General features: G+C 46.3%; 1 protein-coding gene across 1 annotated transcript in view; it reads left to right on the forward strand.

Annotated features, from left to right (window-relative positions):
* STARD13 (StAR related lipid transfer domain containing 13) overlaps nt 1-24,572 on the forward strand; it is a 375,955-nt gene that overhangs the window by 14,760 nt on the left and 336,623 nt on the right. The window contains exon 2 of the mRNA XM_075592130.1: nt 11,825-12,694. Coding sequence (XP_075448245.1) covers nt 11,966-12,694 — 729 coding nt within the window. The 5' untranslated portion in view covers nt 11,825-11,965. The remainder of the gene's footprint in view (nt 1-11,824; nt 12,695-24,572) is intronic.

Genomic DNA, 24,572 nt, shown 5'->3' on the forward strand with positions numbered 1-24,572 from the left:
AGGTTCCGTCTTCGTCTGACGGGAGTAAGGGGGGGTGGTGTCTCCTTACCGCTCCGCTGCCGGCTGATGCTCGTTGGTTCCTCCGGACCCGTCTCGGATCCCATCTCCGCCACACTGGGAGTCGCCATGGCCGTGGGACTTCTACGCGGCTCAGGACGCACCAGCGCTCGCCGTCGGGGGGTCTCCGGACTCGTCTGCTCCATCTCAGAAGTAAGTGGAACTGTCTCTTTCTTACAGCTGGGGTGGTTCGCCGGTAGGCGTATCGCCACCGATGATAGACTGCCTTCATCCGACGAGGAGTGCAACGGATCGTCCGCTTGGGAGTCACCTTGAGTCTTTGCTGCGCCACCAGTGGGTAGTGGCACAAAACGGGCCCGCTCCGGTACCTCCACTGTGGTCGCGCTCTCCGCCGGGACATCTCTTGTTGGCTGGGCCTCGGTCCCTACCTCAAGGGTGACATACGGGACCAGGACAGCCTTCTCCTCCGCCTCCGCCTCCTCGATCAGGGTTGCTGGAGAGGCACCCCGCGGAGTCTTAATCATAGGCCATGGCTCGACAGGCCATAAGTAGAATGTGCCGCACTGGGTGCATCGTGCTGTCATGCTCAGGGCCGGTCTGGGTGTCCTGCAGTGTACGCACAGGCACCGGAGATACTCTCGGCCATCAACCTCCACAACCAGGAAGCCTCATGGAAACTGATAGGTGGTCACACTCAGATCAGCCATCTTTTGCGCGGGGGTTGAGTATTTCAGCTCGCTCTTAGCTCCTTCTCCTTCAACTGTCCAGCAGAAGTGAAATTCCTTGCTCTCACTTCCTGTCTCTCCTTCCGCTGGGGAGGACAGCTCTGATTGGTTCTTTGTGTGTCCCCTCCCTCTGGTGGAAACAAGAGGAGGGGCACTCTCTCGCTCTGCGTGACGTGGCTTCGTTTGTCGGCCAGTCACTGCACAGGTGGGCGTGCTTTCGGCCTTCGCGCCTCTCCGCTCTGTCTGCTGGGGATCTGGGTTTGGCGCCAAACCCCTGCACATCTCTCGCCACATATTTTGCACAGCCTGCTTGCACGCTGCACGTGCGCGATCTAGGCTCGGCGGGAATCGCCATTTTGGATCGGCTGCAACCCGCGTTGCATTGAATGACGCTGCTGTCGCCATTTTAACCTCCATGCCCCGCAGAGCACATGTATCTCTCGTCACCATCTTTAATGAGCCCTCTAAGCCCACGATAGCACTATTCTCAGTGTCTACTGTTCAACACGTTCCTAGACACTCACTAGTCTCTCTGGTGCTCTAACCCACGAATACAACGTATGGCATACCCCAGGCTAGGCAGAACTCTTTCTTAGTACACTGCACTCGCTGACGGTTCATCACAAGCACTCTGTGGTGTGTTTTCTAGGTACTGGCTAGGGTTCTAGGCATCTCCTTAGTACTGGGCGTCTCCTACTTTTGGCCACTCATAGTGCAGACCCTGGGCCATGGTCCCTGGACAAGTTAACAGGCTAACCCCCACAGTTGTCTCACACTATCTGCCTCAAGGGACTAGGACAGCTATAGCCATGTTACCCACATTTATATCAACTTCTTAGGGCACCCAGGGCGTACTGTGCGAGAGTCCATGCTCTCCTGACTACCCCTAGTATGCAAACATGCCCTACTTTCTGTAGCACTTGCTCTGAAGGTGTACCTAACACTTTCAGTTCTGCTTAGCTGAAAACCTGCCCTGTTTCTCACAGCAGCGCCTCCAACTGTAGCCCATGGACCCCGGGCAATCGCAGATCAGCCCCCCTACACTGTACTAGGGTCTGGCTATGTGTCGGAAGTGTGGTGCATACCTGCTGGCAACAGGAGGGCCCGAGTCTCCCGCGATGGTATGGGGGATGACAGGAACAGGTTTCTGGGGTGGATGCTTCGTTCTTTCTTAGTGGTGCAGAGCCTCCATCTCTGGTAAGCCCCAGGAATGCGGGGTGGAATCCTTACAGAGAGTATTCCTACACAGGGATGAGAGATTCCAGTCTCAACATGAATGTCTCTTTAAATAGCAGCAGCAGCTCTTTATTCACATAGCAGCAATATCAGCAACAACAGCATACAGGATCACCAGTCAGGTACAGATTGTATACTCCACCCAGACTGCTCTCCCTCAGGATGGTATCATCCCCTGCCACCACCCCAGGCCAAGTGCACCCAGGGTGGGGCTAGCTCTTCCCTCACCCCCTAATCAGGGTGAGAGGCATTGGTCCACCTCACTGCACTGTAGCTCTAGCAGCCCTACACATAGGCTGCTCCTTCTCCAACTGTACACTAACTAATGCAGCTGCACTGGACCAACCAGTGTCGCACTGCTCTCACTGTAGACTCACTCTCTGAACAGACTCAATATAAGACTAACTCTAAATAGGCAGTGCACTGCTCTTTATGATTTCAGAAGGCCCCTCCCTGTGCCTCTTGCCTTAGACACAGGGTCAGGTGATCTACCCCCACCACTCAGAGCAGTGCTTGAAGTGGGGGAAACCCATGATAACTTCTAGCAGCCTGCCCTTACCAGGGCTTATACCAGGAGGAGGAAAGACATATAGCCCAGGGCTACATAAATATAGCAGCAAATCACTGATTCAAAATAGTAGGAGTCTTATTTGACAACCAATAGCTGTCTGATTGGACTGGAGGTAAAGGTATAAGGGATCCCTACCTGAATATCACCCCCACATGACTGTCAATTGAAGATAAATGCTGTTTAGTAGCCAGTTTGTTGGCTAATGCCCTATTTCAGCGGGGATAGTGGATAATGAGACAACATGATCGTAACTGTAGCCGGGAGTGCTGTTTAGCAGCCAATAGTCCATTTAGCAGTCAACTTTCATCATGGTACTCTTCTTTTTTTTTTTTTTCAATTTTTTTATTGTTTTTCACAAAATACACACATATCATACATTTCGTTATACAAACATTGGAAGAGTACTAACTGTCATGTACAACATAGTAAATATTCACGAATCATTGTTCCTGTTTAAGTTAAATATGTAACTAGTTGTGTTGAGTATTGCCTATTCACATACTCCCCCATTAGGTACATTAAAGTGGAAGCGGCCGCTTCTTTGTGTGCATCTTTTATTGTCAGGGAAGAAAAAAGAAAGGATAGGGGGAGAGAGAGGGGTGAAAGGAGAGGGGGAGGAAAGTAGATTTGGGGAGGGAGAGAAAGGGAGGGGAGGAGGGGGGGGAAGGGGGGGGGGACCAGCCCAATTGGCCCCTTAGTTTTTTCCAATAGCTTTCGTAGTAGTCTGTTACACACCTGGCCATATTTCCCATGTCTTATGGAACTTGTCCATTTTTTGGGTTAGTTTTGCTGTAAGGAGCTCCATTGACTTTATTTCGCGGAGTCTTCGTAGTATTGTCTGTTTGGATGGTGGATTTATTTTTTTCCAGGCAGCTTCCACACAACAGCGAGCTGCCGTGAGTACGTGTATTGTCATTTTGTTTTCTGCCGTCTCTAGCTCGTCAATTGGTTTAGCCAGCACCATGGTCAGCGGGTCCACCTCAACCTCCACCCCCAGGTATTCTCGGATTAATGATTTGATCATGACCCAGAACACCTGAATCTTTGGACAATTCCACCAGATGTGAGCCATATCTCCTCTTTGTCCGCATCCCCTCCAGCACAAATCTGGTGTCCCGGGAAAGATCTGGCTCAACCTACTCGGGGTTAAGTACCATTGAAATAGAATTTTATAAATGTTCTCTTTGGTGGTGGTGCATATTGATGTTTTGGAAGCTGCCTCCCAGATATCCTCCCAGTCTTCCCTATCGATCTCTATGTTCAAATCTTCCGCCCACTTGAGCATATAATTGTGTTGGGAACAACCTGCTGTTCTTGCCAGACCCAGATACACTTCCGAAATCAACCCCTTACAGTAATATCCTTTCCTGCATAGGCGCTCGAAATTTGTTAATGGTTGAAATGTTAATTCTTTGGAAAGAGTTTGCAGGTAATGCCTGATCTGCAGGAAGCCAAATATTGGCAGGTTCACTGTTTGTTTGTTTTTCTCTAGTTCCTGAATCGATAGGATCTTTCCGTTTCCTATAAACTGCTCTGCTACCATTATCTTTAACTTTTTTAATTCACTGAGTCTCTGTGGGAACAAGCCTGGGGGGAACTCCGGGTTGTTAAATATGGGCGTTAGTTGTGAGGGTGAGGCCGTTAGGTTAAACCTATCTTTATTTTTAGTCCATATTCTCCATGTACATTTCATTGCTCCCAGCTTTAATGTTTCTGAGAAGGTCTCCCTACCCCTCTCGGTCCACAGGGTGGCCGGGAGTGAGAGAGGTCTCGCATAGGCAGACTCAATCCCAATCTAACAGCTTGTGGTTGGTTTGTTGTTCCACATTATAACTTGTTTGAGTTGGGCCGCCAAATAATATTTCATGATATCCGGGACTGCCAAGCCTCCGCTTTCCTTTGGTGCTAGCAAGATAGTTCTAGCTACCCTTGGTCTTTTATTTTGCGAAATAAATTGGAAGATTTTGTTTTGCATATTTTTGAGTTCACCTAGTGGGATATCAATAGGGAGAGTCTGGAAGTAATACAGAAGTCTTGGTAGGATGTTCATTTTTACCGTGGCTATTCTTCCTAGCCAAGATATCTGATATCCATTCCAGCTTTGAAGGTCTTTTTTTAGTCTCTCAAATAGGGGTGGGTAATTGTATTGAAATAGTGTTTTGTACTTCCGTGTTATTTGTATTCCTAGGTATTTGATTTTTGTGGAGCTCCACCTATAATTGAAATTTATTTGCAGTAATTTGACCTCGGGGTGGGGTAGGGATATATTTAATGCTTCCGACTTATCCATATTAGTTTTGTATCCCGAGAGTTTGCTGAATTTGTCTAATTGTGAGTGTAAATTCGGGAGTGAGGTCAAGGGGTTGGCCAGAGTCAGGATAATGTCATCAGCAAAGAGGGATATCTTATAGTTTGTCCCCCCAATTTCAATACCATTTATATTTTTATCCTCTCTAATTGTTGCTGCCAAGGGTTCGATAGAGAGGGCAAATAGAAGCGGAGACAAGGGGCATCCTTGTCGAGTACCATTCTTAATGTTTATAGGGTTTGCGTCTCCTCCTGGGAGCTTCACGACGGCCGTGGGACTTTTGTACAGGGCTCTGACCCCTGCCAGATAGTGGCCCTTAAATCCGAATTTGATTAATGTTTGATCTAAAAAGTCCCATCTGATCCTATCGAATGCTTTTTCCGCATCTAGACTCAATAGGATGGCCTTCGTGGATGAGAGATGTACATGGTCGATTATGTTAATGATTTTCCTGGTATTATCTGAGGCCTGCCTGCCGGAAATAAACCCGACTTGATCTATGTGTATTAGGCTTGGTAGTATGGGGGTTAATCTGTTGGCCAAAATTTTACTGAAAAGTTTTAGATCCGAATTAAGGAGGGCTATGGGGCGATAACTACCGCACTGTAGTGGGTCTCTCCCTTCTTTGGTATGACTGCTAGATTGGCCTTAGACATAGATGCTGGGATGGTTGTTCCCTCCAGAAACTCGTTGAACATATCAAGGAGATAGGGAGCTAGAATTAGCTTGAATGTCTTATAATATTGATTGGAGAACCCATCTGGGCCTGGCGTTTTGCTAGGTTTAGTTGGGAGATGGCATTTAAGAGCTCCTCTTGGGAGATTTCTTTGTTTAGTTCTGCAAGATCCCCTTCTGAGAGGCTTGGAAGGTTACATGAATCTAAATATTTAGCTATAGCTTCCTCGTTAGAGGATCTATTTTTTGGGAACTTTAGATTATATAATTTAGAGTAGAAGTCTGAGAATTCGGCTGCTAACTGTTTCTCGCAATATGTTTTGACACCTGTCTTTGTTTGCAAAGCTGATACTTGGGCTTTATTTCTCAGACCTCTTAGCTTGGATGCTAATAACCGGTCGGCCTTATTCCCTTTATCGTAGTATTTTTGCCTGGTCCACCGCAGCGCCCTCTCCACCTCATCGAGTTGTATGTGTTTGAATTCAGATCTGGCTTTATCTAATATTTTGAGTAATTTTTTTGAGGGATTAGTTTTATGTTTTTGTTCCAGTAATTGGACTTTTCCCGCCAATTTGTTGTACAATTTCTGTCGTGCTTTTTTCTTGTATGAGGCTATGGAAATGATATTCCCTCTGATTGTAGCCTTATGGGCCTCCCATAGCATCGCTGATGACTCTACGGAGCCCTTGTTCAGTGTAAAGTATTCTCTGAGTTTTTGTTTAATTTCTATTTCTACATCTAGTTGGTTTAACAGAGAATCATTTAGTTTCCAGTTGTATTGGCTATTTTTATAGAAGGGGAGGGAGAGCGTCAGCGAGACCGGGGCGTGGTCCGACCAGGATATTGATCCTATATCTGACTGGGAGGTTGCCTGGAAGATATCCTTAGTACCCAGAAAATAATCAATCCTTGAGTAGGTCTGGTGCGGGGGGGGAGAAGTAGGAGTAGTCCCTCTTACCCTGGTGTTGAGCTCGCCAGATATCCATTAATGCGAACTCTTTCAGTATGTTACGGAATTCCCTAGCATTTTTCTCCATAGCACGGGGGAGGGGGGTATCTAATGTGCTCATCCTGTCCTGGTCGGGGTCTACAAGCATATTTAGGTCTCCGACCAACAACAGTGTAGTTCTAGGCTGGGGAGCTAGGCTGTCACAAAGTTCTCTCAGGAAGTCAGCTTGGGCCTCGTTTGGGGCGTATATATTGACCATAGTAATATCCACCCCGGACAAGGTGCCTTGGAGGATAAGAAATCTGCCTTCCGGATCTGCAGTTTCTTTTTTTAAAGAAAATTTAACATTTTGTTTGAACAAAATAGCTACCCCTCTCTTTTTGGTTGGGCAGGATGCATTGTAGGTCTGAGGGTAATATCTCTGGAAGGTATTGGGGGGTGTTGTCTTGTTAAAGTGAGTTTCCTGTAAAAACAGGATGTCTCCCTTCATCTTTTTGAGCTCCTGAAGAGCGAGCCGTCTTTTAAGTACTGAGTTTAGTCCTCTGACATTTAGGGATATTAGTTTAAGTGTTGTGTTATGGGCCATTGTTACCTGGATGGTATTTCAGGGCTTCTGTCTGTCCCTCCACTTTCCCAAGGTGGTGGCGTCTCTACAGTCATACCTTGTCTTGACCTCTGAGTAGGCTTTTTGTGGAATCTTGGTTTCTGGAGACCCTGGCCGTCTGCGTATGTGCTCGTCCCTGCTGGGTGTGTGTGGATAGAGAAACAGGGTTGTGTTCATTTTTATGTGCGACTTTTCTTTTGTATAGAGTACCTGGTGCTGATGAGAGTTGGTTCTGCAAGATCGTCCCCTGTGTTCTCTGGGCACGTGAATGGCTGGGGGGGCATGGGGGGATGGGGGAGGAGGGGAAAGAGAGGGGGGTGAGAAAAGAGTGGAAAAAGAAAAGAAAGTGGGCTGTCCAAGAGCCCAGTTTTAGAGACCCTCATCTCTCTAAGGATGAAGGTAGTAGGCCTATTGCCTCTGAGAGACTTCCCTGAGCGCCGCTCTCTGAGAGCCATCAAAAGGCATTGCAACTAATCATATTAAATCACATAAAACTTGTTCAACCATATAACTTCCGAGTCTAACGTTGCGGAACCCTTAACTAATTGCTTTCATAACCTTATGCTTATATGTCATGCTAACCTCGGTTTGGCATAGGGGTAGGGATGTTCCCCAGCTAGGGGAGGGGGGGGCAGAAGTGGAGGGGGGGAGGGATATGACATGGGGGGGGAGGAAGGGAGGGGGGGATAAACTGGGCCGGGGGGGAGCACGTGAGGGTAGGAGGGGAAGGGTGTAGGGGATGGGAAGGGGGGGCGCTGGGGGAGGGGGAGGTCTATACAAGTATCACCCCCATGGGTACCTTTCCTGGAGCCCTTTCTCTTGTTTGCCTCTATGGTAGAAAGCCTAAGACCTCTTTTGGGATCCCCCTTCCAGGGGCTTCTCGTTTCCTCCCCAGGTGAGCCCCCCAACTGTGCCCACCAACATTTGCTTGTATTGTCACTAGATGGCGCTGGTCCGCCGTTTTCCTCTAGATCCCTATGTTTACAGTTCCCATTACTTTGCTTGGGTCAGCTGCAACGTTAAGGGTACAAGGCGCACCCCGGGAGGAACCGAGCTGTTGTGGGTGAACCCCTTGGCGTAGAGGTGGTTCCAGGTAGGTATTTACAATATTTAACTAACACTGGATACATACGAGGGAGTTTTTTCGTATAGCTTCAGTCCCCATATGTCTATCTTTGGGCTTGCCGTCTGCCTCTGTCTATTTTGGCCGGGTCTGACTCCGCAGAGACCGCCGGACCAGCTCCCGATCCTTCACGGCAGAGGGGGGGTGGGGGGTGGGCAGGGAGCGAGGGGAGAGGAAAGGGGGGAGGGGAGAGGAAAGGGGGGAGGGGAGAGAAATGTGGTTCCCCTCTCCCCCAGACAATCATCCCCCCCCTCCCGCACAACCAAAGCCCCCCCCGTCCCACCAAACATCATCACCCCCCGTCTACATCGGGTCTTCTGTCCGCCGCTCCCTGCTCTCGTCCTGAGACTCTTTCTCGCATTCCCGGCAGAGGCCAAGAGCGCCGACACTCCGAAGGAGAGCGACTTCATCTCGCAGCAGGTAAGTGGAGATCCACCAAGGGGGGTAGACAGGGGAGCTGTTTCTCTCTTTTATCCAGGGGGAGGGAGATCTGGGGGTAATGGAGGGCGCAGTCCCGCCGCCTCAGTCAGGCCGGGGCAAGTTCCGAGTCTCGATTCTTATTCTTCCCCCACCTGGTTTCGCTGGGTGGCGATTCTCTGGGAAGTTCGCGGTACCTTCTCAGTTGGTCTTTGGTTCTGAGCGCCGTCAGCTTCTTCATGTGCAGATCCTCCGCTCGCCTGCGGGATGCCCAGAGCCCTCATAAATCTCGGGATTTCTTCCGGGTAGGATAGAGTGTGGTATTTCCCTCCTGATTGCACAACGACTTTGAATGGGAACCCCCAACGATATTTTAAGTTGTTTTCTCTCAGTTTCTACAGGAGGGGTTTTAACTCTCTTCTCCTGTCTACAGTTTTCTTCGAGAGATCACTATAGATTTCGATTCGTGTGTTGCGGAATTGTAAGGCTCCCTTGTCTCTACTGGCTGCTAATAATTTCTCCTTCGTAGAGTAGTAGTGGAATTTAATCAGGACATCTCTGGTCCTCTTGGGGTCAGTAGATTTTGGCCCCGGGGCTCTGTGGGCCCTATCCATCTCCAGTTTATCAGGGGATAAGTCCGGGACTAGGTGGATAAATAAGTCTGTCAGGTAAGTGCGGAGCTGGTCCGTCTCCACGGACTCCGGGACATACCTTATTCTCAGGTTCTGCCTCCGGTCGCGATTTTCTTGATCTTCGGCACTTTCCTTTAATTCCCTTATTTCCCAGTGTAACCGGTTTATTTCGTCCTCTGCGGAGGATTGGGCCTGCTCCAAGGCTTCCACCTTATGGTTCAGAGTGTCCGTCTTAGCAGCCAGGAGGTTCATATCACTCCTTAAGGTGTTGACCGCTTTAGTCAGGTCATCCTGGATTTCTTTCCTCATTCTCGTGAAGAGGTTCTCCAGGTATTCTTTATTAATGTCGATGTTTGCCATTTCTGGCTGTTGTGTTCTACCTGGGTCTTCCCGCGTGCGAGTCAGGCCGCCGTCTTGCGAGTCCTCGCAACTCCCTGCGGGTCGCTGGTTTGGGGTAAAGTAGCTCGCGACTGTTTGCTGGGCTGCTTTTTTGCCCTTGCCGCTCATGCTCTGTATGTTCCCCTGTCTGCTTATGGTCCCCACTTTATTATTTTTATTCCCTTTTATTTAAGGGGGGGGAGGTGTGAGAGTGTTACGGAGCTTCTGGGGTGTTTCTGAAGCTGCTGAGTAGTTGTTTATTTATTTATTTGGCTCAACGCTGTGTTACTGGGGAGGTAGAGGGTTGTGGCACACTGAGGCTCAGGCAGCAGTTGAAAGCTGATGGTTGGGACAAGCAGCTGTATACCCCTTTAAGGGGAGATGGTGCCTCAGTGGAGTGTTCCTTTAAGATGGCCGCTTCCTCCCCTGCCGCCACGTGGTGGGTCTCACAGCTCCTGCAGTCAGGGATACTCTCCCCTGCCGGGATAGCCTGATGGGGGTATGTTTATTTATTTTATTTATTCTGGGGGGTGGGGGCAAGCGGAGACCGGGACCGCAACGGGGAGATGCTGCTGCAGCTCCGGCTTCCCCTCGGGGGCGCAGGAGGGCATCGCGGGCGCACTTCAAGGGCAGCGCTCGCAGGGGGGGAATCCTCAAGCCCCGCAGTTAGAGTAGACTCCACGGGACACTCGGAGCTTAGCCCCGTCGCCTCTCCTACCTCCCACATCGCTCCTCCAGGCGTTTCTTCTGACTCTTTCGCGCGAGTCAGGGAGAGACTTCTACCGGGGGTCGGGGCTCACAGGAGGCCTCCCAGAGCGCCGGCAACCCCTCTCCAAATCGGCGGAGAAGGTACTTCTTGTGCCCAGCTGGTGTTAGGGGTTCAGGACTGTAGGTTTTGGGGGGGGATTTGTTTATTTAATTGCTATGTTTATGGGTTATACGTTGGAGGGGCTCTGGAGCCAATCTCTCAGGCAGCCATTCCTCTTGACGTCACTGGAAGTCTCCATGGTACTCTTTTTGAATTGATACAAAAGTCCCTGATTATAAATAGTAAAGAGCACTGTATGGCAACCAATTGTTGTCTAATTGCCCAGGAGGTAAAGGTTAAGGGAATCCCTGCCAGAACATCAACCTCATATGACGGTTTGTGAAGGATAAATGCTATTTAGCAGCCAAACTTTAGAATAATGCCCTATTAGAGAAGGAGTATAGGATAGCTGCTAGTGTAGGGAAATGCTGTTTAGCAGCCATTAGTGTTTCGTATATCCTAATTGTAGGGTGAGGGTAGCGGAGATCCCTATCCTAAAAACATTGTGTAAACCTCACAGATAAGCAAATTGGAAGTACAGCATAGGATTTGGAGAGAGCACAACAGCAAGCGAGGAGCGTCGGTGTGCTGTCCCAGGGATAGACTGTCACTGACGTGTAACATCAGCGTATATGTTCCCGATGCGTGCATTTTTGTGTCAAGCATGCTTTGTCTACTGCTAAAACGCTAATGCATACCCTTATCCTCTCCCTTTTGGATTATTGTAACATACTGTTAACAGGCCTCCCCTCCTGACAATTTTCTCCTTTGCAAAATTTCCAAAATTCTGCTGCTAGAATAATTTCACTTTTCCCCAAAACATTCTCTGCTCATGTCTTCTTTAAATTCCTCTCCTTGCTTCCCAACAAATTTTGGATATCCTCCTTACCTTTAAGGCTCACCACTCATCTGCTCCTTCTTTCATATTAACTTTGATGTCTCGTTATGCCCCTGCTCGCCTCCTGCACTAACTATCCTCTCCATTCCTTTCACCGCTACTGCTCTCTTGCCTCCAATCTTTTTCCCTTCAATGCTCCTTACCTGGAGAATTCCCTCACACACAAGCACCTTCTCTCCCCACCTTTAAGTCACACCTTAAAACTCATCTCTTAAATTAAGCATTTCAATAGCCAGACTAATGTCTACTGTCCCACAGTTGCTTCTACCAACCATTGTGCCAAGCACTGACATCTACTGCACTTATTTTTGTGTTCACTTCACAGCCACATGGGATTAAATCAGCAATACTACTTTCCACCTTTCCCCCCCTTATTTCTACACACAAAAAACGACTGGGTTTTAAAATGCATGTGTTTCCTAATCCGTTTTCAGATATTTGCTATCAGATTTATAATTCTGTCTGTTATTTCTTAATTACAGATTAAGAAAATAGTGGGCTATGAAGGCACTAATTATGACATAGCTATCTGGAAGAATCCTGCGTATGTCTAATTTACAATCAGCGGTCATACCAAACATCAGGACAATATCGATAACACAAATGAATAACTCTGTTAAAGTATGGAAACCATTTTAGAAGCTGAAGAGGCTTCCATTTATTCCACCGTTTACACGTTTTCATTAACATCGGAGCCAAACAATACGGAAGGATTTCAAACTGGAAGCAATGAACACAATGGACAAATGGAGATTAATAGCACTGTGTTGGAATCCGAAACTAAAATTACAGGTTTGCCATCCCAGAGGGATAATATCATAACAACCCTAGAGTTTGGGATGATGCCAGACAATGTTACAGCTGGTAAACAATTTGATAGTGTAGAAGCATGTAAAGATATGCGATGTCCTTCATCATACAAAGTCAATAGTTTGTCAGTCTCAGAGAATAAATACCCACAAACACTTTCAATATGCAGGATTTCAAACACAAGTTTACGAAGGACCCATAAAACTCGAATTATTAGGCACAAACCTAGTGCAATCACCTTCCCGGATTATCGACTGGATGGAGTTAACCCAGCCTCCAAGATCTGTAATGTTCTGGATAATGAAACCTCAGGGGAAAAGGACAGTGATGGTAATGATGACGAGGATGATAATGACGATGATGTCTTCACAGATCTGCCACATTATGAATACATTTTTAGAGGACTTAAAAGGAGACCTTCACATCCTAGAAAACAAAATGTTAACAAAATCATTGATTATGAAGATATTTGCCGATATTTCAACAATAATCAAAATGACAATGAAGAGACTGAGGATGAAAGTGAAAAAAATAAGTTCATGGTAAGATTTCTTTTTTTTTCCTGTAGAAAAAGTTTTAATTAAAATCAATAGCTGAAGTTGAGTTGTACAAATGCCTTAGGTATGGTTATACTAACCAAATTAAAAAAAAATATATATATTTTCAGGCATTTTTTGCAAATTAGGAAACTGATCCTCTAATTTGCACAATTTCTATCATTTACATTTTTTGACATCTGAAGGATTTAATAAGGTTACTGACAAACACAGTTGCATAATATAACCACTGCAGTACCTTACATCTTGTATTGCCAATTTATTTCAAGCAACAAAGCAAGAAAGAGGTTCATTACTATTTTGTCTTCATTTTTTCTCTGTTGCATATCTCTAAATCCATTCCATTTATGTCTCCTTAGGCCTGGGACATAGTGAGTTTTAAGCTCGCTGAGGCGGGCTGAGCCACGCTGAGCAGATGCACAAAGCCCCTGCATCTGTCATCAGCGCGGCTATAGTTTCTCCCTCCGCATCCGCGCTGATGCGTGCGGAGGCTGAGAAACTTTGCAGAGACAGGCAGGTTTCAAATTTGCCGCTCGTGGAAGCGATGTGAGCGGTCACGTGACCGCTCACATCCAATGGGAGCGAGGGACTAGCCTCGTCTCCCGCTCCGCCTCCTGGCACGCCTCCGCTCCGCCTCCGCCCCACGAGCGCGCTCACTGCCTCGCCTGCAAGGACAGGAAAAAGCTCCATTTTGGAGCAGGCGAGGCAGAGCAGGGGTTTAAATCTCCTGCTTCTCCTAGTAAATCATTATATACCACCCCTCTAACCTATTCCTGGCCAGCAGGGGGTCTACTGCTCTACTCTCCCTGCTGACACGCTTGTGTTGAGCCTCTCCCTGTGTTATGGCAAAAGTCTAACTATTGCAGCCAAGTCAATATTGTTATAGGTGCAAAATGATACCATAAAGAGAACCCTGGAGTCATTGGGTCAAGGGTGGAATGTCTGCTAATCAACGTGTAAACAGCCCATACACAAATGAAATGAACACTCACACACTTAAATTATTAATTTTCTAAAATAAATCATTTTATTGGTGTAATCAATGTACATTGAAAAACGTTACAATAAATATTCAGAATGAAGCTAAATTGGGCGACAGCAATACCGTAAATATTTTATCACCTACAGTAGTTCAGGCTGGCATTAGACCTGTGTTTCCTATGCTTATAATGGCCAATACATTGGCCATTATATACATAGGCCAGATAAGCTAAACCAGCCTGAAATAGGTGATATGAGAATTTTGAACACATTGCCCTTACATATTAACCCCTTAGTAGTCCACAGATCAACTACCCAGTTAAGGTGGGCAACAGGGTTGGGTAGTGCATTTTTAAAATGTATTAACCCCTTTGGTGTCTGCTTTATACCTTGGTAACCACAGGCATCAAACATGTTAATGTTATTTCTATCAGAGGCTATAATAATAGTTATTACAAAAGCCTATGACAGAAATATGATCACGATGCAGGGTCATTAACACATTATTAACGACTGCGTTAATTTCTCCATTGCGATTTTCGCCGCATATCGCACCCGCTGAATTACTACTGCAATTTTTAGGTATACCAACTTAAAATTGCGGTATTATTGCTCGTCATTTATTTGTATTTTTTTTGCAGGTGTGATATTAACTTCACTTTAACGTAGTTTGATGTATCCGGCCCGTAGAGTTAAAAAGGTTTGGGTAACAAAGTTGTTTATAAACTTCCAGTGAAAAAATTGTGCTAACTTGAAAAATATATAAATGTGCAAAATGTATACTGTATGAATAATATGCTAAATAACAAAATAACTAAAAGTGTAAACCACAAAAAATTCCTATTCGGAAATCATATATGAAAATTTATATCCACAGTTCAGCAAAAATTTGTGGGACAAAAAGTATATAAAAAAATATATATAAAAAAAAAATATATATATATATTTATATATATTTAGCCCTTGTACCTCCCCCCCCCTAAGTGAGGTTGGAGTATACTCCGTAACTACCGATACTGCTTCTTTACCTGTTGGCAACCAGGAGGCCTGAACCTCCGCCACTGGGAGCCTGGGGTGTAGATGATGCAACAGCGCCTCCACCCAGAAGGGATCCGCACAGTTCGTGAGATAGCCCCTCCCGGGAATGCACCATAAGTAAACATGCACACCAAGTATATGCAACTGTATTTACTAAGGGTAATAGTTAGTGTCTATAACACTCATGCATAGAATGGGCAGGTCTCCCAATACATCACAATAACATAATACAGAGTACTACCAGCTCTATACATAACATAACATACATTGGGTGCAAGGGGCACCGATATCCCCTTGTACAGGCCCTTGGCCTCTTCGCCCCCAAAAGTAGCCCAACCATACAGTGCCCACAATAATTGGGTGCTAGGCACCAGCGTCCCAGTGTCCTGGCCCGTTCCCACCCCAGATGTGTGGCAGCGCTGCCCACGTGTGTATAGTTGGTGCACTTATAGATACCTGCCCGGGCACATGTCCGCGCCCGGGTGTAAAGTTCTTCAAAAAGGATCTGACGCAGGTACAGGAATCCGCCTCCGCAGTGTCCCACCTCCGTGTGAGGTGTCTCCCTTGTGGAGCGTCTCACCTGCAGAATGTCTCTTACTGTAGAGCCTGTCTGAGTCCAGATGCAGGACGCGATCACCACGTGCAACTGGCACCGGTGATATCACATAATACTGTGGGTACTATAGGAAGCACCCCCCGTGCACTAAAGGGCCTCTCCTGAAGCAGCCAAAGCTAACCACTGTGGCTACACTGTCTCAGCTTAGCTATCCTGCTCAGCTAAGGTGGCAGCATCCCTATCTTGGGTCTGTCCCTAGCTGCAGCAACTCACTGATGACTCTGGGCTATCTGGGGGCCTGGGGGAGGTACTCTGGCCTAGTTCATTGGTCACTGACCCTGCACACCTACCTCCTCCCCTGTCTGCCTCCCATCCCTGAGTGACTTCCTTCCTGCAAGACTGCTAATATCCCTAACTAGATCCTCCCCTAAAAAATCCTCAGCCCTATTGGCTAAGCTAAAGCACCTGACTGCCTGCAGCTATGCCTCCTGGGAACTGTAGTTCCCAAGGAGGCTCTTGCCTATGGAGAGTGCATGAACGCCTCTCTAATGGCCGCCTACCTTTTTCTCTCTGCGCCTGCGCTATCCTAGTGGCCGCCGCGCTACTTTCCTGCACATGCGCAACATCTAGGGGGCCTTCCTGCCTTTCTACATTCCCCTGTGCTCTGTCTGCCACCTCTAAGATGGCCACCCCAACTCCCGGCACTTTTCTGCGCTTGTGTGGCCATTTTGCCACACACAAGATGGCCGCCACACTCGTCCGCGCATGCGCGAGCGTTCACGCACGCGCAGTTCATTCCAACATGGTGCGCAAACCAGTGAAGAGCCGCCAGAGCCTCCTGCTGCCGGCTATCTCGCCGCACCGCCTCCGCTGACCACGCGGCACCTACCCAGAGGAAAGGGGGTTCGCGGGGAAGCATACCATAGCCGGGGACCCGCGCTGGAAAGGGAACCAGGGCTATATATATATATAAAAAGTCAACCCACATAGAAAATAAGAGAATCCTATATGTAGAAAAAAAGTCCTCAAATTATATCAAATTAAATACAGTCACCAGTTCCAGGACACACAATTAGAAAATCCAGGGATTCTTGCAGCTTCTCAGAGGTTGATATGTTTCCCATAAAAGACCTAGAAATATAAAAGAATAATGCATGTTCCCATCACATAAGTTTTTTTTGAATACTTTCAAAATAATTAGAGTAGAGCTTATGCACTCACAATAAAAAAATAACTTTTTGGCTAATCTGGAGACCATATGGACCTGACACAGGATCGTCCAACAGGCAATAACATGCAGAGATGCAGATCGCATATACAGTAGGTCTGTAGCTTTGTCCTGTCTCTGCAGTTGGTTAGGCCCCTTCGATGGAGGGCATTATGCACAGAATACCACGATGTACATCGAAGGGGTGGAACAAGCTGCGGAGACAGGACAAAGCTACAATTTTAAAGTAATTTGTTCTTGTATGCAAAATACTCATAGCCAGGTGGGAAGATGTTTTAAGAGAAATATACAGACTGTGAGAACTCACTGAACTTGAATCACTGAATCATTTAAATACATTTGCACATCATTGGTAGAGGGGATTTGCAAGTAATGATTAAGTGAATTTAAAGATAAAATAATGATCTAATTCTTCACCTAATTATTCTCAATAACCACTTACAAATTACAGTAATTGTATTTTTTTTTTATGTTCCCTAGTACTTCCCATTATTTTATAAGGTTATTAGTAGAAACGTCTGCAAATTGTACATACAGTACTCATCAATCATGTAAGATACAATTTGCAACCGGAGCGATTCTAAGTTTTCATATTTGGGGTGTCAGCTGGGGTGGCAAGTTAAATTGTCTGGGGGGGGCAAGACAAGAAAGACATAGCTGCAGGAAGGATGAAATAATTCCTAAAATTACTTTTTTTTTATCAGCCAGCATTAAAATATATAAAAAATGACCACATCAATTCATAAAGCCAGAATACTACATTAAACAAAAATCCCCAAATCAATTTTTATTAGATTTAAATTAAAAGAGCAACACAGAATACATTACCACAATGTGCACAGAACTGTAACCATTAATATCCCACTGCAAAGATCAGCCTTCAAAGTCTCTTACCAGTTAAAACTGGAAAAATGGCTTTTCAACGGAAATAAACATATTGTTTTCAACTGTATGATAAATCTTATGTAACACTGTTCCCCCCAGTCCCCCAATCTCATATAGGGACCACTACTGGGGATCTACACGTATTACTGTGTGTGTGGTGTGGTACCTGTTAGGCTCACAGGAGTACTGAGTCGTCTGCATAGATGGTAATGAGACCAGGACAGGCTTAGGTGGATCTCTGTGTTCTTCTTACCAGTGGTTCAGCTCCTCCAGCGGTGATGAGACCATGGTATATGGATGTCAGTCCCCATCACTACACCCTTTACCCCTCCTGCCCAGGAACTGACACCAGGCAGAGGTATAGTTGAGCAGGGTTTATTGTTGTGCACAGCGGCAGCAGCTTTTCATAGCAGCAGTATGGTGTCTCCGAAGTCCCAGGACTTCTAGATGGTGCTGCCCCGATATTATGGGGCCTTAAGTTTTGATGGTCTCCGAGGGATTTCTCTGAGCACGGAGAGAGCAAGGCTACTAGAGGACTGGGCAGCTTGCTCCATCCTGATTGGCTGGAGTGGAGAGAGGTGAGAGGGGGGTGTGTGAGCATGTCGCACCTTTTGCCATTGTGTCCAGTATTTTAAGGAGAAGCCACCTGGCAACCTTACTTGACCTGCCACCCTCCATAAAATCATCCTCCATTTGCAAAGAGATTGTGCAATATAAAATATAACAATCTTATGGGGATTAAATGTATTTTAGCCCTTAAAGTAGCAGTTCAAGCTGCCGTTTTTTAATTATGTAGCCCCGGGGTTATTTTTCACTCACTGACCCCCCTCCGCGAGTGCCGAGCGGTTGCGGGTGCCGCCGGAGGCAGCGACGGACCCACCGGCACTTCGCGAGGGTGGGGGCCAGTGCAGGGAGCGCTCGGCGTCCCTGGAGCTCCGGCGGCGCACCGGCTAGCGGGAGCCGCCATGACACGTTGCGCGAGCGTGTGCAGGATCGCGCATGCGCAGATAGAGACAGAGCGTCCCGGCAGCCCTTAGGAAGTCGCGCGAGGGCAGGGACGGCAAGGGAAAGGTTGCGGCGGCCATTAGGCGTTCGTGCATGCGCAGGAGAAGCGCGCACGTAGCCCCAATACAGAGAGAGCCTACCAGGGACTACAACTCCCAGGAGGCATAGGGAGGCAGGCACCAGGTGTCTGATAGTGGCCAATGAGGGCCAAGGATTCCCAGCCAGCCAGAATAAGATACATTTCGCGCTCTGTTAACGGCAGTTGGAGCTGGGAGCAGGAAGGGGAAGGAAGGGTGCAGGGAGCAAGTGGCTCCTGCACCAGGTAAGGATCCCCAAGTCCCAGGCAGGCCCCAATCCCTGTTAGGGTAGTGGGTAGGAACTGAGGAACAGCCCCTAGCTTAGGGACTCTGCCCTTAGGTGTGTGAGGGTGCAGGTTTGTCAGTGTCATGGCTGGTAGTGCTGTGAGCATTGACAAGTAGGCACAGTGTGAGCAGCGTGTGCTGTGTGTTGTTGCTGCAGGTTGCCTGTGTGTATGCAGTGTGTTTGCTGCAGGCGTTAGGCTGAGTTAACCAGAGGGGACCCGGGTGGGCACGGGAAAGGTTGTGTGGGTGCAGGGGGTCAGTGACCCACCTGCATAGGATAGGCTACCCCGTAGGCCCTAGGAGTTTCCCTAAAGCCATCTAAGGTTGCTGTGCTGTAGGGACGGCCTATAGTGCAGCGAATGTCACGGTAGTTCACGGAGTCAGATAGGGACTCCGTTGCAGTTGCATACCCGTGCAGAAGGTTGGGCGCTGCCCTTCGTTGCGGCGGCAGAGGCCATCTTGTTGGGGTCTTCACGGACGGTGGATCCTGGATGTCGGGCCGGAACTCGACGGATCCTTTGTGAAGCGGTTGCAGATCCGAGCACTGGAGTGCTCGGCAGGTACTATATCCTCAAGTGCATCAACACCGGTCATCAGGCGCTGATCCCGCCTTAGGCTAAACTCTTTGTAGGAACACTGAGCGAGTGGTTACAAGACTGAGCCTATACCATATAGTACCATCACATTATTATATGGACACGGTGTGTGGGGCATGCGGTGAGGGGACGGAGACGTTGCCCTGATGAGGGGGCAGCCGCTAAAGTTATACCGTTAGAGTATAAGTATATGTATGTGTTATTGCTACGTTGCATTATCATTAGTAAAAACCAGTTACAATCATAAGCTGTTGTATGTTTCTTGCCCAGGGGAATCTCACATCACGGGGATCCTGGGTAAGTGGAGGCGCTGCGCTAAGGAAATGTGTAAGTGTTACCACAGGCTCCCAGCTAGCGGAGGCTCAGATCTCCTGGAGCCGCAGGTGTTATACAGTGGCCAGTAGTTCCTTTGGGAGGGTTCAGAAAAAGGGCTACAATTAATTAATTTATTTTCCCTTTAATACGTGCATCAATACAATTCACACAATGATCAGTAATTAGATAAGTTGCTAATCGATCTGTTCTCCTGTGATCGATCAACGAAGATTTGGTTGGGGGGTTCACTAAGTGCAGCAGAAGAGGACCAAAGATGTAAAGTTCTGTGGGGAAGATCATGTGACCAGGCAGTCACTAGATACAATTTGTACACTGCTAGAGAGAGGGCAGGGCTCAAAATGGGCTGTGCTAGAGCCTATTTCAGAAGAGAAAGGGGATGAGACTTTGTAAATGGTTGCTATAGAAACAAAAAATGCTCGTTACATTATAATACATTCAAAATTACATCTAGAGTTCTTTTTTCTTTTTTTTTTAAATGCTACGCGTATTTTTTCATAGTACAGAATTGATTTATTAAAAAAAAAAAACACACATACATGTAGGATATTGCTTGGACTGCAGCTTTAACCAGTGTTTGAAGTTGCTCGATAAAGTAGTGAGATTGGGCCTGATTTAAAGATATTCTGCAACCTTAAATTTGAGGAAAAAACTTGTTGGATTTGATTTAAGTAAAGAAATGTAGAAATGTATACATGTAAATATATTAGCAGTGCGATGAGTTTGTAAATATAAAAGAAATGGCGAACTTCAAAAATTATAAATAAACAAAACAGAAAAGAATGGGCAACCCTGCACATTTCAAATTATATTAGGCTAAAATTAAAAAGTTTATCTTATCATATGTCTAGTACATAGACCATAGGCAGGTACCACAAGGATCAGTACTTGGATCAGTGCTCCTAAATGTTTCTATTTAGTTTTATTATAGGTAAACAGAAAGGTACTCAATGGGGCCTATGCAGAGAGCAGCGAATTTTAAAATTGGCGAATTTATTAAAAAGTAGCTTTTTTGGAGAGTTTTAATCTCCATATGCAGAAAAGTGCGAATTCTGCTATGTTTAACATGGATGCGTGTGGCGAGTTTAAATTGGCGAGATGCGCGCTTCAGAAATGTGTTAAAACAAATTCGCGCCTTTTTTTTTCCCTTTGCAATGGCCGCGAGCGGCAGTTTTTTTTGGCGAGGCAAAACGGAGACAATCGCGCCATTTTATTGGCGCGAACAGCCGCTAGATGCCGTTCGCGCCTCTCTGCATACGGATATTTTTAAAACTGGCGAGATTGAGGTTCTCGCCAGCCGCGAGGCGAGTTTTACAAATAGAAAAGAAAAATTGGCGCGTTTTTCGGAACTCGCCATTTTCTGCTGCTTTCTGCGCGATTTTCTCCAAAAAATGGCGAATTTCAAAATAGCGCTGCTCTCTGCATAGGCCCCTATGGGGCCTATGCAGAGAGCAGCGAATTTTAAAAATGGCGAATTTAGTAAAAAGTACCTTTTTTGGAGAGTTTTATTCTCCATATGCAGAAAAGTGCGAATTCTGCTATGTTTAACATGGATGCGTGTGGCGAGTTTAAATTGGCGAGATGCGCGCTTCAGAAACGTGTAAAAACAAATTCGCGCCTTTTTTTTCCCATTGCAATGGCCGCGAGCGGCAGCTTCTTGCCAATTTTTTCTGGCGAGGCAAAAAGGAGACAATCGCGCCATTTTATTGGCGCGAACAGCCGCTAGATGCCGTTCGCGGCTCTCTGCATTAGGATATTTTTAAAACTGGCGAGATTGAGGTTCTCGCCAGCCGCGAGGCGAGTTTTACAAATAGAAAAGAAAAATTGGCGCGTTTTTCGGAACTCGCCATTTTTTGCTGTTTTCTGCGCGATTTTCTCCAAAAAATGGCGAATTTCGAAAATTCGCTGCTCTCTGCATAGGCCCCTATGTCTTTTTGCAGATGAAACAAAGATATGGCAACACAAAATACAATATACTATAGATAAAATACAAGAATAACCAACTTCAAATCAATGCTAAAAATGTTCAGAATACACAATCAATGGAATACTTTTGTCTACCAATAAAACTGCAAGGGATCCAGGTTTTCCTATATTTGCTGGTCAAATAATATAACAAACAAATGTAGCAGAAGAAATCAACAGAGGAAAGAATGAGGTGATAACCCAACGTTGTAAATCATTAGTAATATTTTATCTACAGTACAATTGTGCGCTGCTGACCTTGTCTTCAGAAGGGCACAGACAAAATAGCGGTGGTGCAAAAAAAGAGCAATTGAATAGAGCCTAGTAGTCACTATAACACCACAGATCCACAGATATGTTAGTCCACAATTTGAGAATTGGATAATGCATCCAACTCAAGAGCTCCTATCAGCGCAAACATTCAACGACCCTGATTTAACCTGACACTGTTTGTTAAATCAGTTGTACTAACTGTTCCTGGGTAAAGACAGGTCACTGTTGTACATCACGGTGTGTCCAGGAACCTGAGTGCCTGCATTCCGGCAGCTGTAATATATCATACGTGAAGCCCTGTAGCACTGCCACATTCTCCTGGTGGATCCTGTTACTTGGGATCTTTCCTGAATGCCCTTTTTCACTGCTATTTAGCCTCTGGAAATGAAGGTAAATACCTGCCTTAGGCCGCGACTATAGTGCGCGCGAACAAAATACAGCAGCTCTATCGGGCAGGCAATAGTGCGCACGAGGAAGAGCGACCGCACGGCAGAATTTTGAAAAGACAAACTATTTTGTTTTTCGCGTGACAGCCGTTCAGCCAATGAGGGCGAACGAGCCTGGTGACGTCACAGTTACGCCTCCCCATCAGAGTTCCCGGATCGCTCAGGCGACGGGTGCACGCGGCTCCATGTGCTTCTTCTCGCATGCGCGCATGCACTATGAACAAAGCCTTGCAGGATCTTGCAGCTGCTAAGAGATTGCCTGTTTGTTGATGATCCTGTTACTGCAATTAGATGATAACAAAATATAACAAAACTTTCCTTTCCAGAAAGACTGACCAAGCAACATACTATGTGTGTTTTTTTTTATAGATCAGTTCTGTACTATGAGAAAATACATGTAGCATTTAAAAAAACAAAAACAAACTATGAATGCCATTTTTTAATGTCCCATTTCTCTTCTGAAACAGGCCCTAGCACAGGGGTGTGCAAATTGGGGGGATTTTGTTGGGGGCGCGGCGGTTCCCTGAGGCATTAAGTTAAATGCCCGGGGTCTGCGCGAGGACTCTGCAACCTCAACTTACCGGGGTTCTGTGATCTTCTGGACGTGTCGCCATGGCAACACAGCATCAAATGATGCTGGGTCATGTGATGTACGCGTCGTCATGGTAATGCTAGTCAAATGACACTGCAGGGCTTTGTTTGCACTTTTTGTACACCTTTTTGCATGATATTAGGTATTAGGTGATGTGTACCCTATTCAGTCATTACTCCATGGTGCTTTTTTTCATGTATATATCTCTTTTTTATGTGTGTTAGTGATTTATTGTCACCTTGTGTTTCCGTGTAATTGTTTGTTACCTTTCATGACTGTGACAGTAGTTTTTTTTACCTTAAATGTGGTTTTCTACTGATATATAAAATTGAATTTCTTTTTCTTGCCATTGTATATAAGCAAATAGTCCCTCTCTCTCTCACTGTCTCTCTCTCTGTCCCTCTATTTTGCACATGTATCAAGTGTCGGTACAGGAGTTAACACCGGAACAGATGCGATAACCCGTAATGGCACTTGATGCACGTGCCCCTTTGTATTCTTCTCTCTCTCTCTCTTTCTTCCTCTCCAGCTAAGGCCTTATTTTAGCGTCTAGATAAAAATGGTTCTAAAAATGTTGTTGATAATTACACATTCTTGTCAAAACTGGCAGAGTTTTGCAAAAATGTTTTCTCGTTTTTAAATAGTGCATCAATTTTTCAAAATGTAACAAAAAATTTTGGGGAAAATCATGAAGCACTTTTGAAGACACTTGCACATCTCCAAAACTGACTTGTGGACAAAACCCAGTCAAACACATTTTAGACATACAAGCAGCTTCAGTTGGGATTTTCCCGTCTGGGACAGTGCTGCTAATTTGAGACAGTTGCTAAAACTAATACATCAATTGAGAAGGTGACACTGCTGACAGGGGAGAATATGAACAAATTCTCTGTAAATGCTGCCGCCTGTGATGACTAAGCAGTCTGCAAAAGAAAAGAAGCAATAGTGATTAGAAAGATAAGAAGGAATTGAGAAACCAAGGACTTATTTTTCAAAATATCGCCAGATTTGAGATGTGTGTGACAGGAGGCGGTCTGATGAGAGATGTGTTCCACAGTTTGTTGCTGCAGGGGGATATTATTCTTGTATAATACATCTCCTTACAGTTCATTTAGTATATATGTCTTATTAGTAGCACATTTTGGACTAAATTATAGTCCTTTAATGACAAGAAAATATTTATATTGTAAAAAAGCTGTTCAAAGTCCTCTGTGCACAAAATCACAAAAGCCAGTGAACCACGTCTACGCCTACAGTTTGTTTCAGCAGAAATGTAGAAACGTTTGCAGGTTACTGTATGAACAAGTATATGTGTAACCAGGGCCGCCAACAGAAATCGTGGGGCCCGGGACAAACGTTTTAAGCAGGCCCCCCCCCCCCGTGTCGGCGGTATCGCCCGCCGCCCCCCACCCCCCATTTCACACCTCACGAGCCCCCTCTCTTTCTCCCCCCTTCCCATGTATTTCTCTCCCTTCTGTCTCACCCCATCTCACTCTCCCGCCTCGCATGTATTTCTCTCCTCTGCTTCTCACTAAGGCTGCGGCCCCACTGGCGCTGAGCGCGCTCATGCTTGGAAAGCGACGGGTGTCCTGGCATTTACACA

The sequence above is a fragment of the Ascaphus truei genome, chromosome 3 (genome assembly GCF_040206685.1).
Source record: "Ascaphus truei isolate aAscTru1 chromosome 3, aAscTru1.hap1, whole genome shotgun sequence".
NCBI lineage: Eukaryota > Metazoa > Chordata > Amphibia > Anura > Ascaphidae > Ascaphus > Ascaphus truei.